Source organism: Limulus polyphemus, unplaced genomic scaffold (genome assembly GCF_000517525.1).
Source record: "Limulus polyphemus unplaced genomic scaffold, Limulus_polyphemus-2.1.2 Scaffold156, whole genome shotgun sequence".
In the NCBI taxonomy this organism is placed as follows: domain Eukaryota; kingdom Metazoa; phylum Arthropoda; class Merostomata; order Xiphosura; family Limulidae; genus Limulus; species Limulus polyphemus.
The window spans coordinates 85,834-103,761 of record NW_013665766.1 but is presented as its reverse complement, the minus strand read 5'-3'; the positions used below and the strand labels follow the sequence as shown (position 1 = coordinate 103,761).

The 17,928-nt window shown below is 32.7% G+C and overlaps 1 protein-coding gene across 1 annotated transcript in view; it reads right to left on the bottom strand.

The window, feature by feature from the left end:
• LOC106476469 overlaps window positions 1–17,928 on the bottom strand; it is a gene marked incomplete at its 5' end in the record, with an annotated part of 110,896 nt that overhangs the window by 11,935 nt on the left and 81,033 nt on the right. Inside the window, 6 exons of the mRNA XM_013937130.2 lie at window positions 978–1,225; window positions 2,829–2,991; window positions 3,972–5,079; window positions 5,981–6,041; window positions 8,015–8,096; window positions 16,402–16,473. Of these exons, the coding sequence (XP_013792584.2) occupies window positions 978–1,225; window positions 2,829–2,991; window positions 3,972–5,079; window positions 5,981–6,041; window positions 8,015–8,096; window positions 16,402–16,473 (1,734 nt within the window). The remainder of the gene's footprint in view (window positions 1–977; window positions 1,226–2,828; window positions 2,992–3,971; window positions 5,080–5,980; window positions 6,042–8,014; window positions 8,097–16,401; window positions 16,474–17,928) is intronic.

Here is a 17,928-nt window from a genome sequence, read left to right as displayed (position 1 = left end):
GTCCTTGTGTTCCATACGGCTAAGCATCTGTCCCTAATAGCAGCAAATATTAACTGCTGTGCTATTAGTAGTAGACTAAAAGTAGTAATAAATTTTAGCTACTAGCAGTTAATATTTGCTGCTATTAGGGACAGATGCTTAGCCAGTATGGAACACAAGGACCCCGTCCGTGCTATTAGTAGTAGACTAAAAGTAGTAATAAATTTAAGCTACTAGCAGTTAATATTTGCAGGATCGGTGGTGAAGTTGACCAAAACTTAAGGAATACGATAATACAATATATAAATATTTCTTTTAAAAACAAACCCAAAATCTATATTTGCTTCTGCAATTGATTTCAGTAAACTACGGAAATATGACAAAAAAATACTTTTATTGATATTTTTAGTTACATTCTAACAATGCGGTAATACTTACGTTATGCAAAATGACAAGTTTTCATTAGAATGGTGCCATGAGATACCTTATTTGCAAACATCCTCAATGCTTACTAATATACCTTTTTCTATGGCATCACGTAATATGTATGCGTGTGTTTCTCTTATAGCAAAGAAACATTGGACTATCTGCTGTATCCACGGACGGGAATCGAACTCCTGATTTTAGCTTTATAAATCAGTAGACTTACCACTGTCCCACCGAGGAACACACCAAATAGTAAGAACATGGTGTATTTTCCGTTTATCGAGATAATTTAGCAAGCTTTAAATATCTGTTTATCAATTCTCGTATTTGTGGCTATTTGCCATTATACTGGTATAAGCTAACAAAACAAAGTATGGGGTCAAGTTCTGTAAATATTTTTAGAGTCTGTTTAAAAATACATGTACCTCCTCTTCTGCACGATCAACTTACTAGTCCACAATAAGTTTCCTTGCCTTCTGAGATAATATGTTGCAAGAGAAAATCAGTCCATTTTTTTAAATAATATTTTAGCCTTAAAGTAGTCATTTTTGTATGTAACTAATAAAATATACCTTTATAATCAGGGGTTCGTATTTTGCGTATGAAATTCGGAACTCCCCAGTTCCAGCCAGTTCGGCTAGTTGGGTTATACTTTTCCATAAGTGACGTTAACTTCAGAAGAGATAGCTTTCTCAACTTCATTAGCTGACACGCTGACAAACTGCTAATGTGAAGGCCATGTGACGTCACGGTTCGAATATTAACTGAACTCTGGCGTCGAACGGACAGGAACCAATGCCACCGAATTTGAGACTCTGGGCTGCTTTTATTGATATATATAACAAAAATAAATTGTTACTCCTATAATCATCGTTATGTGTGAAAACGTTAGATCATCAAAACGTTATATTTAATGTATTACCTTACTCGAAACACCATAAGCGTAGTATAGAAATAGATTAAAAGCACCTATATTTTTGAAAACCAAGTTTTATATTATAAAAATGTTAATAGTTAAATCTTTCACTATCTATTGTATACAAACGTAGTAATAAGCATACACTTAAAATTAAAGTAAACCAAACACTTAATGTGTAGAATTTTTATGAGAGAACGATGGTTTTAAGTCGTTTAAGATCAAAGATTAGCACCAACCAATTTAAATTTGCGAGGGTTTTGAAATAGCTTTAACTTTAATGGCCAAATATCAACTTCTGAAAAAGTACTAGAGTCAAATATCATTGTTTTTGGCTTTTACAAAATAAGATGGTAGCCTAAATATTTATATTTATGTGTGTGATACAATGACAACTTCAGTCTTTAGAGAGAGTAATTTTCTTTTTTTTTCTTTTCAGGATGCATAAAACTGGTTTCATGGAATGTAGGTAACCTTCAATAAATTGAAATGGGGGAAAAGTAAACCTTAAACCGCAGTTGACTAAAATTACATTAAAATCTATTTATAAAACTATTTCGATGAAAACACTGAAATTGTTATAAATAAATCTACATGTTTCAGGAACAATAAAAGTTCATTACAATATAGAAATAAATACTGACCATTTATGATAAAACTAGCTGAATGCCCGTCATATAACGGTAAATTCTGATAAATATTTCTTCTCAAAATTAAATCTAAATAAATGTTTTATGAATTTTTTTTATAAAAGTCAATTGTATTATACTAATAGTATATGTATAAAGAATGTATATCATTTTACATATTTTGTGTATATTTGGTCATCTCCTGTAAGTGGTCCTTGATTAGAATTTTGAGTTGTGTATATTTTTGATAAAACCTTGTATATTGAACCATCGATCGAAGAAATATTCCCGCATGGTCAAATGCCTGACCTTGCGATTTATTAATTGTACAAATGCACAAAGGTATAACTTTTCATAAAAAATGCTTGTCAAAATTTTGACTAAATTTATAAAAATTACTTACCTGTGATATCATTGAAAATATATTGTAGCGCCATCTATTGGGCTGAGAAGATATTTAAGTTGTGTTTGACCCGAACAGACACTGATGTTTAAATGTAATATGATACGATCCCCGATTTAGTCTATACTGGTACTCATATTTTTCCGAATATTCAAAGGATAATATTATAATAAATATTTTAAAAAATAGATATAAAAATTTAACACAAAATCTCGACTGGAATTTGAATGCGAGGCTTTCCCCCTGAGACAAACCACTGAGCCAATTTGAAAATTACCGACAGAGAGACGAGCGTTACCTACAAAGGGGGCGTTACGAACAGTGAGTAGCTTTTTTATATATAGATGCTGTACAGATAATGCCTCAAAGTTCAATGAAGTATAAAACAGAGAAAAGTGTACAAAACAACAATAAACAGATTTTTCTCTTCTGTCTTAAAATAAAACATTTCTATAAACGAAATAAATTAGCCTACCGAACAAACAGGGAGCTTCTAGTCAAAGAAGAACCAACACCAGAGTCTCTTCTTTCTCTTGTTGGTTTTTCAACTTCCTCATGTAAACTGATATCATCAGATAGAAAAGATGCGTGAAACACACAATTAGGTTCCTGGGACTCATGCTCATCATTTGTTTGACCTACATGACAGAAAGGTTTGTTGTTGTTGTTTTTTTTGTAGATATCTGCGAAACATGCTGTTCTTAAAGGAAAACAAAAACAACGTTTCTAATGCATAATAATTTTTTTTAAAAACGTTGACTTTATGTTTACTCTTTAACTTATGCACACGTCTGCCATAACTAAACTTTGATATATCGTTGTTAGCAAATTCTCTTTACAGATTAATTTGAAAACTATTAATTATCGATGTTTTCTATTATGAATAGCTTACTTCAATTTATTAAAAACAAAGAATTGTCAATCATGTTCATATATTGTAATAAGGTAACATAATACAATATCCAAAACAATTTGCGCAAACAACTTTATGCATTTCCCATATACACTTGTATATGCTGCCACTATGTAAACACATTGTTTTCTATGTAATGTTTTTATTTTACTTATATTAATATACGTCATTTATTTTATTTTAAACTTAAACCAGATTAGACTCAACATTTTTCCATAAATCAGACGTATAAAATTACATAATTTCGATCCATTTTCATAACTACATTTTTTAATTTTAAAACTACCTATACATCATAATATCTGCAACCTTATGAGTAGATTTCAGTTTAATTATAACGAAAACTCCACAAGACAATCAGAGAGAAAATATTTTATAATGCTAAAGGTAAATTTTCTTAAGAATTGCGTAGAATAAATTTATTTTTCCAATTTAGAGGCAAATAGCTATAGATTTTACACTTCTCATGTTATGGTATATTTCCCCAAAAGGAAAGGATGAATGGGCGAGAGGACTGAATGTACTTTCACTTGAACTAACAAATAAGGTTGAATTGAACTTAAACTAGAAACTGCTCCTTGTGTGATTGTTAAGTTTCCAGTTTTCCTTATCTACTCTCTAGCAAATCAACAGCGAAATGAAAGGAATTGGAGTTTTTTTTATATAAATTTAGCTATAAACGGTAGTACCACAGTAAAACTATACCTGTGTATATTCTGTTCAACTTGTTAGTTGCTTGTTCAACTGAAGAGGTTCGACTGAAAACAATGGTTGGAGTAGGCATGGTATTGACTGGTGTAGTTTGTTCTTTGTCTCTTTTATCCTGGGAACTATCAGTTGAGAACCACTTCACTGGTTTGGCTGAACTATTTTTGTTCAGATGAGCTTCATATTCGACTTCATAGTAGCTTTTGCTAGTATTTCTATTCTCATTATTGTGTTTGCTTCTCCCCTTTTTCCTGTTGACATCTGCTACACGGAATGTGCTTTTAGATTTACTATTAGACTCAGTGGAATGTTCATTTTCACCATCTTTTGAAATATTACTGTCCGCATATTTCCAGGAACGAGCTAACTTGGGTGATGAGGACTCAGAATCACTAAAAGCACGAAAATCCGTCTCCCGAGCAATGTGGCATTTTTTCTTGTGTTTAGAATAACATGTGTTGTGTTGACTATCATCGGAATCATTTCTTTCAACAGAAAGTTTGTGATACGATAATTGTGGAGAAGATGTCAAACTACTAGCTGAACTTCTATCTCCTTCACTACCTGGTGATGAATCACTAGCTGTCTCGCTATAGATATTTTGTTTCATAATAACTACAGACTCGTGACTATTCTTCTTGTGCTTTCCTTTAAGGCTTTCAATCCTTCGCAATAAAGCCTTTGCACTGTCTTTAAACCTTTCACTCCCACTACGACGAAAACTTTCAATGCCATTTTCTGAAAAATCTGATGACTTTTCAGAACCAAAACTAGTTGATTCTCCAGGCCCAGAAGTAATATTGTCCTCATCCTTTGGGACAGATAAATGACTGCTACTCAACTGCTCTACAGAGTCGTCAAAAGATACTTTTGATAGACTGCATAAACTACCCTGATGATCATCGACAAATACACTATCATGACTGCTTGTAAACTGGTTGTCAGGGAGATAATCCCCTGTTGGAGATGAAGTTTTCAGATGTTGATTGGTAGTATCAACTTCAAAAGATGAAGAAATTCGAGACCATCTATGATTAATACGTTGAAATTGCCAGTTTTCACTAAGTGCATACTGTTCTTCATCACTTTCCTCCGGAGACTGAATCTAAAAAAAGGTCTTAAATTACTGTAAAACTAAGTAATATAATTATGGGAGAAAACTTTAATTACATAGAAATATAATATGTTACGTTTCTGCCAGAGTGGCAGAATTCAGCACATGATCACGGTTACAAATATTACGATAAAATAAATCCTGATCAGAATTGTTATTGCAGTAAAACAATATTTTGGTTTAGATTTTTAGATCAGTTTCAGATTATCTGAACAAGGCGTCAGTAAAATGAAGTAAATTATATTGTGATTTTCGAAACTCTTGCTGTCTATAAAATATAAGATATAGCAGTATCTGTAAACCTTTCTATAATGTATGTTTTACTATCGATATACAACACCCGTTCAAAGATTAAATATAGCATTCAAGTTTTGTTATAACTTAAATACCAAAAAAAAGTTGAAAACGATAAGTATTAATATATTCCGATCAAAAATAAGCTAACTATATAAATAAGACCTAAAAACGTAACTTACAAGTTAGTGATGCCAATTTCAAAAACAATACTTGACAAGAAGTAAATAATGCCCTAATAATCAATATACAAGATAACAAACATATAGCGATTAGAATGCATTGAATCATCATTTATCATAGTATAAAAAATAAACTACCATAGAACGTGAGTTATATTATTACGTTTCTATAATTACCTAGCAATTCATTGCAAGAGCTTCTATGTCTTAGAAACACGAAATAACTCAAAATGAGTTATTTACCTCATGAAATTCAAAAATTTCCAAATTATTCAAAGATGTCCTTAGAGTATAAAAATACAATATCGTCCAAAAATTAAAGGTTATGCTCACTTAATTTGTTTTCTTTTTTACATTTTGAGAGTTTATAGATATATGGTACGAAAACTATAGTTATTTATCACGCCAAAACTTACGGATTTTCGTGGCAAGTTTTCGACCTTTGTTTTTGCACACTTGTTGAGCGTATTAAGTCGTCTAAAGGAGAAAAAAAAAGGTTCATGAACATTTCAATTTTTCACGCATTTTGCCAAACGTCAAAATAATGTTATCTCTGTCAAACTAGAATTATATCACCAATTATTATTATTATTAAGCAGGTTCTTCTGGTTGACCTGTTATAAAACCAAAATTCTTTGTTTGCAAATGTTTTCATTTTGGTAATCTACAGAAAAACACTAAATGGCTCACGTGCTGACCTTGGCTTTATGCCTCTTGAACAACACTACATAAGGCTAGTATAGTGTGCTTGTTAACTACTGTCACACAAACTCATTGTCCAAAAAAGTCACGAGTTTTCAAACTATTGTAGTAATTTTGGTCCTATATCAGTGATATAGTTTCAAGTTCCTCTGGCATAACAAAGATATCAAAGTTTCAAGCTCGTTGTCTTTACCAATATCTCAAACATTGTTCTATCACAAAATCACATACGACAAGACTCAACTTATTTAAATATAATGTCTTTTGTATCTGTCATTTAGTTCTTACGTACGCTGGCTAAACTTTATGGATGTTATTAACCACTCAACAAATAAAAATGAAAATTAGTCAAAGCTCTCAATTCACAGAGTTTGGGAATTGTTACAGGTTCTTTTATGATATAAGCATTACCAAAATATGCCCTACAAAACATATTTTATATCTCAAAATCATTTTTTGCAAAATTTTATTATAAATACACGTGCAGGGTACATGTTTTATTTCGAATCAATTTCGTTCCATTTTTGATATGCAGAACCTGATTTTTTTTAAAAAGGCAGTTTTATGAGAGCATCACAAAACAAAATTTATAAGCTGAATAATAGGAACAACAATAACAAGTAGCTTGGTTTAGTTATAACAGATATTGGTATCATATTTACTGAATGGACGAGAGATAATTATTACCTCCGCCACCAGAGATGACGGAGGTTATGTTTTGAGCCCTGTTGTGTGTGTTGTTGACACCAGGACTTCTCGAAAACGGCTAAATGGATTTGGACGAAAGTTGGTATATATTTCGTCTATGAACCCCCAACTTAGAAGTAATTAATTTTTGTATGGTCAAGGTCAAAGGTCAAGGTCACAAAAATAAAAAAAATCCCTATCTGTTAACACGGGGACTAATTTTTGCTCTATAACTCAGTCAAAAATGATCGGATTTTAATGAAACTTGGCAGACATGTGGAATATTATTCCTCATTGTCCTGTCAAAAATGGTCCGTGACCGTTGTGGTATGCGCTCTACTGAGTGCCCCTTTAGTTAAAGCTGTAATGCAAGTGTTTGTTGTAATTTGTTGAATTTCGCGAAAACTACTCGAGAGTAAACTAACGACAAAAAAACATAGTTTTGGAACAAAACATCGACGCACAGACTAGGAAACTAGTTTCGTCACTGTCGCTGTCAGTTAAGTAACTAGCACACACGGTATTGTGTATTTCACACTACTACTAGAAAGCGCTATCTGCGTTAGCCATCAATAATTTTGAAGTTATAGACAAGACGGAAGTTAATTAGTCAACACCACCCAGCGCTAATTCTTGGGACTTAACTGTCACTCCTGTAACGCACCCACAGCAACAAAGTGTAGAGTGCGATTTATATACATAGACATATATATATATATCTTTTTGCACTGAATCTAGGATCCACAGCCCCGCATACTTACCACTGGGACATTCACGGCCCACAAGTGTTTGACTTTGGTATATGTGCCGATATATATTTCGACCTATAAAAAAACACCTTCAAACCAGATGACAGGTAAGGTATGTGGATTAAATGTAACATACACACGTTACAGGGTGCAGAAAATGTTTCAGTAAACTAAGTATTTTTAGTTAGGTAATGTTTAACATTCCTTGCATAAAACTTCAGTCAAAGAAAGGCGATATTTTAGTCCATTAAACTTGATTGTATTTACACTTAATTGTTATAAACTAAATCGTGTAACAATAATTTGCCTTACCTGAACAATGCTTGAATTGAGTCAGGATCAAGAAATTTGTGATCTTCTTGAACGCTACTAATATCAATGGGAAACAGACCATCTATTTCAAGAAACTTATGTTACTTTATTTATAAACAGGTTGCATTTTATATACAAATAAAAATGGTAATTATGTCACAATATATATATAATAAAAATTTGTGTTTTTTTTTTTTTCAAGTTGATAAGCTGGCTTAAATTAACATAAACGTAAAAGAAAACGGCTCAATATAAACAACTGAAAACATTCAGGTGTTTAATTGATAGAATTCGTCTTTTAAGCACAAGCCAATAACGTGTTCACATTTACAAACAGTATTTTGTCTTACGGCCGTAGGACTTCATTACTAATTGATTTCTATGTCAATATAAGTGTACGAATCTCATAAAAAAAACATATTCCAAGGCTTAAAACCTTGAAAATATTTAAAAGGGGGTTACTTGTTTCATTAACATCTATTTTAGAGATAGTGGCAGTCATAGGAATAGCGAAGAATGTGTGCCTTCCCTGCGAATTTTCACATCGGGCCCCCTTCATATCTGATTTATTGTAACGCTATAGGCCCCTATTTAGCGTACCACGTCCCCCGCACCGCGGAGTCTACAGCATCAGTTGATACGCCCCTGGTGGCAGTGTAACAGACTTATTGACTGTTTATTGAAGAATTAAGTATCAATTCTATACTATTTTATTCCAATGGCTAATCGTTGCGAGTAATTTCGCTGATAACTTCAGTTAAAACTCTTGCAATAATGTTCATGCTTAAATGAATATTTCGCTGTGGACCTAAAAAAAAACCACTGAAAACTAACTCCTTGCCCGACATTGCCATAACTTGTAATATACGTATTAACATATTGTAATCCATCTCGAATATAACTCGAGGCTTAGCTAATAACAGAAAAAGACCTTGTAACGCCATCAATACATCAGGGCTTATAACTTTATCATCAACAGTTCTTGGCGCTCAACATAACATAAAATAGTTAATGGAATATTTAAAGCTAACTACTGGGTATTTACAATATTTGATATATTGCCTCTCACAAATAGAAAATCTAAGAATTCGAATTGCAATAGCTAACGCCCATATGATTAAGATAACAAATTAATAGAAAAAAAATGCTTATATTTAAAACAATGAACACTAAGTAAACTAGTTACTATTGCGCTAAAAACTAACAATATAGTGCTTCTTCCCTTGTCCATTTTTTTTTCTTTATTGAGTTTGAACAATGCTTGTTTCTTTCATGAACCGTACTGAAATAAATAATCACTTAAAAACCAGACTTACCCAAAGTAAACACAAATTCCATTATGGTTTATCAAAAGCTAATCATGCTCTAAGTTGTTACGTTTTATTTACAGAAGACATCGATTATACTATGAACCATGGACCCCGCTTTCATCTTTTATATGTCGATAGCGGCACGTCTTTACATGAAATCTACCTCCGCACTTTCATCTCCGCAGGTTGCCTAAGCAACCAATAACATGAGTCGTCTTAGAATAGCATCAACAATGTGCTGCCGTCACGTAGCTCAGAGACATTGTTACGAGTGGAGGAATAAACAAAAGATATCCTATGGTGAAGTTTAACAGAAGCACTCTAGGAGCGCGCCAGCAGTAACAAGAGGACCGTCAACAGAAACAGCAGCACGTGGCATTACATACATCATTATCTAAACGTAGTTATTAGATTGCGAAAGTATTTAGAAAGCAACTTTCAGAATGACTCAAAACTGAGGAAAATCGACATTCAGATATTACGGAAATTTACTACAATCATCTCTCACAATTAAGACCAAAATAGCTGAAATACAGGAAATATTAATTAAGTATTATTTAGTAATATATATATACAAGTTATGTTAGATGCTTTTCTTTTACAAGTTATCACGAACGTGATTCAGCTAGTAGGACGTTTCTGTAATGTCACACCATATAAATAATGTGGTATCTGAGTATTTAAGTCCTTTCACACAGATTAAATAATTTGGTAGCTGTATATTTATGTCATTTCACACAGATTAAATAATTTGGTAGCTGTATATTCATGTCATTTCACACAGATTAAATAATTTGGTAGCTGTATATTTATATAATTTCACGCTGATTAAATAATTTGGTAACTGTATATTTATGTCATTTCACACAGATTAAATAATTTGGTAGCTGTATTTTTGTCATTTCACACAGATTAAATAATTTGGTAGCTGTATATTTTTGTCATTTCACACAGATTAAATAATTTGGTAGCTGTATATTTATATAATTTAACACAGCATAAATATAGTGGTAGCTGTATATTTTTGTCATTTCACACAGATTAAATAATTTGGTAGCTGTATATTTATATAATTTAACACAGCATAAATATAGTGGTAGTTGAATATTTATGTTCTTTTCACACAGATTAAATAATTTGGTAGCTGTATATTTATATCATTTAACACAGCATAAATATAGTGGTAGTTGAATATTTATGTTCTTTTCACACAGATTAAATAATTTGTAGCTGTATATTTATATCATTTAACACAGCATAAATATAGTGGTAGTTGAACATTTATGTCCTTTTCACTCAGTATTTGAAGTGTAGTAATTGAATATTTATGTCATTTCAAACACAGGATTTGAAATATGGTAACTGAATTCTTAAGTCATTTAACACAGCATAAATAATGTAGAAGTTGAACACAGCATCATGTTCATCATAGTGGTTCATAAAATGAACAGACCAGGTTTTGACGAAACACTAATAGAACGCACGGCGAAAACCACCTTAGAGAGCAAACTCGTTCCTACAACAGCACTCAAAATCTTCCTGTACAATACTAATGACGTTTCAACAATTGTGAAAAAATAATCTAAAATCCACCAAAAACTGCTCAATTGTTCATATTATTGTTATTCTTTCTTTTGCCAGCCTACAACAAAGACGGCTTGATATATTGCACCCAAACCTTTTGTATAATACTAAATAAGGTACTGCAAAAGTTGTAGGGGTATTGAAAAGTGTATTTGTTTCTTCTATATTTTACATAAGCTAAAAAATATCATAATTCTTGTTTAAACTATGTCATCATTACCCCTTGAAAAATTATCTTTCTTACAAATACCTGGTATTCCTTTAAAAAGCTTTAGGACATGGTGATACATGAATTACCAATGATAGATGAACATTAGATAATTGTAATATCTAGATACTCAGTGCTTTGTACACTATACAATCAGTGTCTTTAGGGAGCCAACCTTTATATTATGTATGAAGTGAAGGAGTAAAAATTCAATACACACATAATATTAAATTTTATTAAACACATTCGTAGAATAATTACTTTAAAAATGTGTGTATGTTTTCTTATAGCAAAGCCATACTATAGGCTATCTGCTGTGTCCACCAAGGGGAAATCGAACCCATGATTTTAGCATAGTAAATCCGAAGACTTACTGCTTTCCCACCGGGGGACTACTTTAAAAGACACGAAGGTATATTTATTGTTTGTTTGAAGTTAAGCACAAAGCTACACAATGGGCAATCTCTGTTCTGCCCACCACGGGTATCGAAACCCGGTTTCTAGCGTTGTAAGTCCGCAAACATGCCGCTGTGCCACTGGGGGGGGGGCAGGTTTATTTAAAGCTATGGTTTAGACGTATATGTTTTATATAAAAAGGCTGCTTTCCCACTGGTAAAATTTTATACGTGCTTAGTTGGGATTGTGTCTTAGTCTATGCATATATTTGCCCATTGCTATGCATTATATAATATGTAAAAAAAGTGTAATAGGGATCGGAGGTCATAGCTATAAAAAGTAAAGAAACAAGGTGTTGATTAACAAATCATCATATCAGCTAGTGTGTAAATCTATAATAAGTAATGGAACTAATAAAAATTACTGCTTACAGAAATCCCTGTGAAGTTGCAAATCCATATTTTGGCAGCCAAAATAGAGGTTTGCAACAGTGAATTAAAATTGTAGGATTGTTCAGGTATATATATATATATATATATATATAGAAAATATCTTCTAGAAACTTCTGAGATAGAAAAAAATGGCTTCATTTCTCAGCACATCAATTTTTGTACAACTTGTGATGCAAATAGAATTATTGAAATTAGAATTTTCATTTTAAACGACAATTTATGAGACACGTGGAGGAAACGGCTAGGTATGAAATCCCTAAAGTGTAAATTTTGAACTACAGCTAATAAGTAGTACCCAGCGCAACAAGGATGTCGTCTATCTCTTTAAACCGAATAACGCACCACCCACAGCAGAAAATGTAAAGTATGTTTGTTAGAAACACGATCCGAACCCCAAACCTTTCGTTCCCTAGCTCGGCATAATAACCACTAACCACACTAAGCCAAAACATAACTGTTCGACTATTCCTCTAAACACACTTGTATCAGGAGATAGTTAAAGGGGATCTTACCGAGACAACTGCTGAAAATAACGTACAAATGACGTAAATTTAAAACGATGGAAAATAAAACTGTGTAACGGCACATTTTTGTTATTTTTTTTTTTTTTACAAATAAGCAATTTAAATTTATCGTTATTTATTACCTGAAAATACATGCATTAACTAACTATTGAGCTAATATCTATAAATAACTATACTATCTCAAGTGGTTACTTACAAGCAATAAAAAAATATTACAATGTGACTTCAAAAAGAGGCCTAGTGGTTAACATGCATTGCTTCGGATCGAAAGATCCAAGGTTCAAGTCTGTAACATGCTTCTGAAAATGCTCTGCACTTTCAGCTTGGGTTTGGTTTGTTTGGAAGTTCGCGCAAGACTACACGAGGGCTATCTGCGCTATCCGTCCTTAATTTAGCAGTGAAAGACAAGAAGGAAGGCAGCTAGTTATCACCACCCACCGCAACTCTTGGGCTACTCTTTTACCAACGAATAGTGGGATTAACAGTCACATAATAACGCCCCCACGGCTGAAAGGGCAAGCATGTTTGGTGGGACGGGAATTCGAACCCGTGAACCTGAGATTACGAATCAAGCGTCCTAGCCACCTGGCCATGCCGGGCTGTTCAGCTTGGGCGTATTATAAAAGTGACACTCAATTCCCCAATGTCGTTACAAATAGTTGGGTAGACAGAGGGTGCTGCTGGCTGTTGGCGTCTGTCTGGTCAACAGTGCTAAACTAGTGACGAATATGCCCGAACTATCGGGGTTTCTGATTTTGCCGTTCAATCCATTTGTTGCATAAGATGTTGTTCAGATTTAAAGTATCAAATACTTTTTAATCAGTACAGGAACACAGCAGCAACTCCAATAACGTATTACACTCTCATTAACGCTTGTGTTTACACAGCGTTATTTATCTGAATAGAGATTGCTGTCAGAAATACAATTATGGTATACATGTTCTATATATATATATATAGTCTTATATATTTTGATTTAGCATGTATAATCAAACCAAAATAAAACTCATTTAACATATAATCCAATTACTGGAAATTCTTCTTAAATACCACATGCTCAATATAATATGCTCAATATAATCTTACCCATCACCATTTTACCTGATCCACGTTCGTTTTATTCATTATTAAACGAACATTTACATATTTGATGAGGGTTTCTTCAACAACTACTGATGGCCAAAGAAGAAGAAAAAAATGCTTGCCCATTTTAAATTGATCCAATTACTTGACTTCGATTGATTTATGTTTTTCAAGCTATACACAAATGCGTTCTGTACAAAGGGCATAGATCAGTTTTCATCAGGGCTTGCCAACCTTTATACCTATTGTATTTTATAGCAAAAAGTCCAAAAGTGATTTCATACGTTTTTGTTAATATCGCTTTTGGCTCATGTTATAAATTTACCGAATTGTTTTCAAATATACTGAAAATATATAAATATACTTTGGTAAACTTCCAACAACGTTATTTGAGGTAATTTGGTTTTCCACGGTATGCATCTGAGTGCATTATAAGTTGATATGTCAGAATCAAGTTACATAAGGTAGTTAATTAACCTACGTAGAACCAGATGTTGCAACCTGCACAATAAACATCAATTGATATTTCGGAACATCTCTCGGTTTAACTAACCATTACATATTATCACTAATTATGGGCTTCTATAAGGCCATAATTTAGTGCATTAGTTTATTATTAGTCTTTTCTAGGACAACGAAGATTAGAGAATATAAGAACAGGTTAAAGGATAAAATAGGTGGTTTATATCGGTAAAAACAACAAAAAGGTTCCATTATTTAAAATAGATGGAGTAGAAAAATACAAATAATGTAAAAACAATATATGTAAATGTTATATAGCTCAAAACATCATGCATCTGCGATTTTCAGGTTAAGTTGATTTTTTAACACGTTAAATGGTTATATAACTCTGCATTCACTATATTAAAGAAAACTAGGTTCTATTATACAGCGTACATTGTATTGAAAACTTAAATGATGTTATTATGAAACTGCAATGCTACAAAAAAAGACGAATATTAAGTAAAATGAAGCAAGAATTATGTGATGAATTTCTAACACTGCGTTCAGATAACATTGTAGTAGGTAGAAATGTGAAATTTTGAATTTATAGCGACATATAGGAAATGGTAGTTCCAAAACAATTTTTATATGATAAAAGCATTCATCATGAAATGTTTGAAACACAAAATCATGGGTAAATTACACCTCACCAGGATCGGAGCATTTTCTTTTACCAATTCGCAATTTCACATTCAAAGTTGTATTCTATCGAGTGAGAGTCAAAAGTTACTAAAGAACAAGTGGTACTGTGGAGAACTAAAATATGTGCTTTGCTCCAACCCATAAATTTGTGGTTTATTTGTGGATTGAATTAAAGAAGAAAGAGTTCGAAGACATCCGAGTCTGTGCGTATTCGTATAGAACAGGACATAAGAACTAACTGTCCATGTGTTCGAAGACATCCGAGTCTGTGCGTATTCCTATAAAACAGGACATAAGAACTAACTGTCCATGTGTTCGAAGACATCCGAGTCTGTGGGTATTCGTATAGAACAGGACATAAGAACTAACTGTCCATGTGTTCGAAGACATCCGAGTCTGTGGGTATTCGTATAGAACAGGACATAAGAACTAATTGTCCTTGTGTTCGAAGACATGCGAGTCTGTGGACAATTAGTTCTTATGTTCTGTTCAATACGAATACCCACAGACTCGCATGTCTTCGAACACAAGGACAATTAGTTCTTATGTCCTGTTCTATACGAATACCTTGTGTTCGAAGACATGCGAGTCTGTGGGTATTCGTATTGAACAGAACATAAAAACTATTTGTCCCTTTTGGCATGTTACAACTTTTAATGATCGAGGAGTGTGCTTGAAACTTCGTTCGTCAACTCAACCTATAAAGAAAACTAAGTAGTGCAAACAGTCAGCGTGATTCCGGAAGTAAATCTTGTTAATGGATGTTTTTCAGTAAAACTATTATTTACTAGTACCAAGTACCAAGATTTAAAAAGCTACATCGTCTTTGGTATTATAGATTTGAAACCTATATATAGATAATATGCACACTCACATGTATTATATATATATATGTATGTTCACGCTTCAAACAATACCGAGTTTGACCTATGAAGACTCATTACTGTTACTCATTGACTACTGCATCAGTCTACAGACTTTTTATTTCGTAAATAGCTTGACAACTACATTCACAATCCAGAAGTCAGCGGAAAGGCAAATAAAACATTCAACGATGGGTTTTTTGTTCATTTGTTGATAAGCACAAGCTACACAACTGGTCATCTCTTTTCTGCCAACTGCGGGTATTGAAACCCGATTTTTAACGTTATAAGCCCCAGACTAACCGCTAGACCACCGGAGGTGACAACTTTATGGAAGATTATGGGGGCAATGAATAATTGCATTATACGCAATATTCCTTTACGTCCCTTTCCCCCCCTCCTAATTTCTAGCCGCTAGTGTTAATTAAGTTTTATGATTAGTCGCCTCATTCGTAAATAACACACATATACCTAATTCACTTTTTCCAGACACATTTTAAAGTAGATCACGTCGAAACATGTACTTGTAGAGAGATATTTTAAAGTGGAAGCCGTACGGCTTCAATAAAGTTTTTATTGTGTAAATATAAAACGTTTTTTTTTAATAATTTATTATAATTTAAAAAAATATTTTAAAGTATTTTGAGTAAAATAAAATTATTTTTCATAATAACGAGTGAATATTCCTTGTTTACTCAGCAGTTCGTATTATACACAATCCAAAACATGTCCAGTTTCTAACATATGCTTACAGTAAGATAATAATTAGGACTATTTCAAAATATTTCAGTACCTTTTTTGCTTAGTATGATATAGCGTACCTTTATAGAGCTGGAAATATTGAGGAAATCCTGCTGCTTTCAGCCAGTTACAAGCTTCTACTTCTTCTAGTTCTGAAAATATGAAACAATAAAATTAGTTGCTTCTGCTCAGTAACTAAAGTATGAAAATAATACAAATAAACAGTTGAAATACTTTCTGCATAACACTTTGTTTGTTTATTCTTAAGCGCAAAACTACACAATGGGTTTTCTGTGTTGTGCTCACCACGAGTATTGAAACCCGGATTTTAGCAGTATGAGCACTCTCACTTATCGCCGAGTCACTGGGGAACATGTACAACATTCTAAATTAACAATAAACATAAAAAGTGAACACTTAATACTTTAAGTTTGCACAACTAGTCAGATGACTGTGGCATAGGTAAGTCGCATCTTACATCATATAAACAGGTGATCACCTCCAACATTAAATTACTGTACCACGAAATACAAATGTGGGGGTTTATAGAACGAAAATAAAACATTAGACCGGAAAACATAAGAAAATGGGGAAAACATATATAGAATATTTATTTATTTAGAATTTCCTGTACTTGATAAAAAATAACAATAATATTTCTCATCTTCTTACTGTAAACAAAACCATGATCTACTGCGAATGGGAAAATATATAATATTCACTAACAGGAAAATCCATATAGCACACGTGACATTAATGCAAAAGCTTAATAAAATTATCTAATACCATGAAATGGTATGTTTTAATTATTCCTTTTTCCCTTGGAAGTTTAATGTTATTGCTCTCTCTCCACTTCCTTATTTGGAAACTAATTGATGACGTTTCAGAGCTTACAGCATCATGATTCTGGAATAACATCATAGTGGCGAGTTTATTGCATCTTTTTAAAATCAAAATCCATTTCTACAAATAAATCATTAGTGTCAGTTTTTACACTAAGCTTTAAGATCATGTGTACACCTAATACATGTTTTATTCATAGGATAATATTTAAGAATAAACAAAAGAAAAAAACCTTTAGGTACTATATTCTTCCAACAATGAAACCAGCAACATCAATCCTCATTACAATAATGATTTACAAAGTTCGTGTTATTTCCTACAAGCCTTTCTTATTCAAAATGCTTAATTTTAGAAATATTATAGAGGTTATAGGGTCTTTATCATCTTGTATCAAGAATTATTGAACCTACGTGTTTTTTTGATATCATAAACCTATTGTTACTAGTAATCTGACACAAGGACAATCTAACACACCTTATTCACTCACTCTATAGATTACCAAGAATTGTGAAACTTTGGTAGGTTGTTTTTTCCTTACAACAACCAAGTAACTGTTTGAATTGAGACCTTTGACGGCATTAAATAAGACACAAGACTCCTACAATGTATGGATTAAGTAAATTATTGCATACTGGTGGGTAACTGTTTGTATTCGGATATTCGTGCAAAGCTGCACAAGGGTTACCTGTGCTAGCCGTCCCCAATTTTCGAGTCTGATAGACTAGAGATAAGGCAGTATAGTCTATATCATCAACCCACTAAAG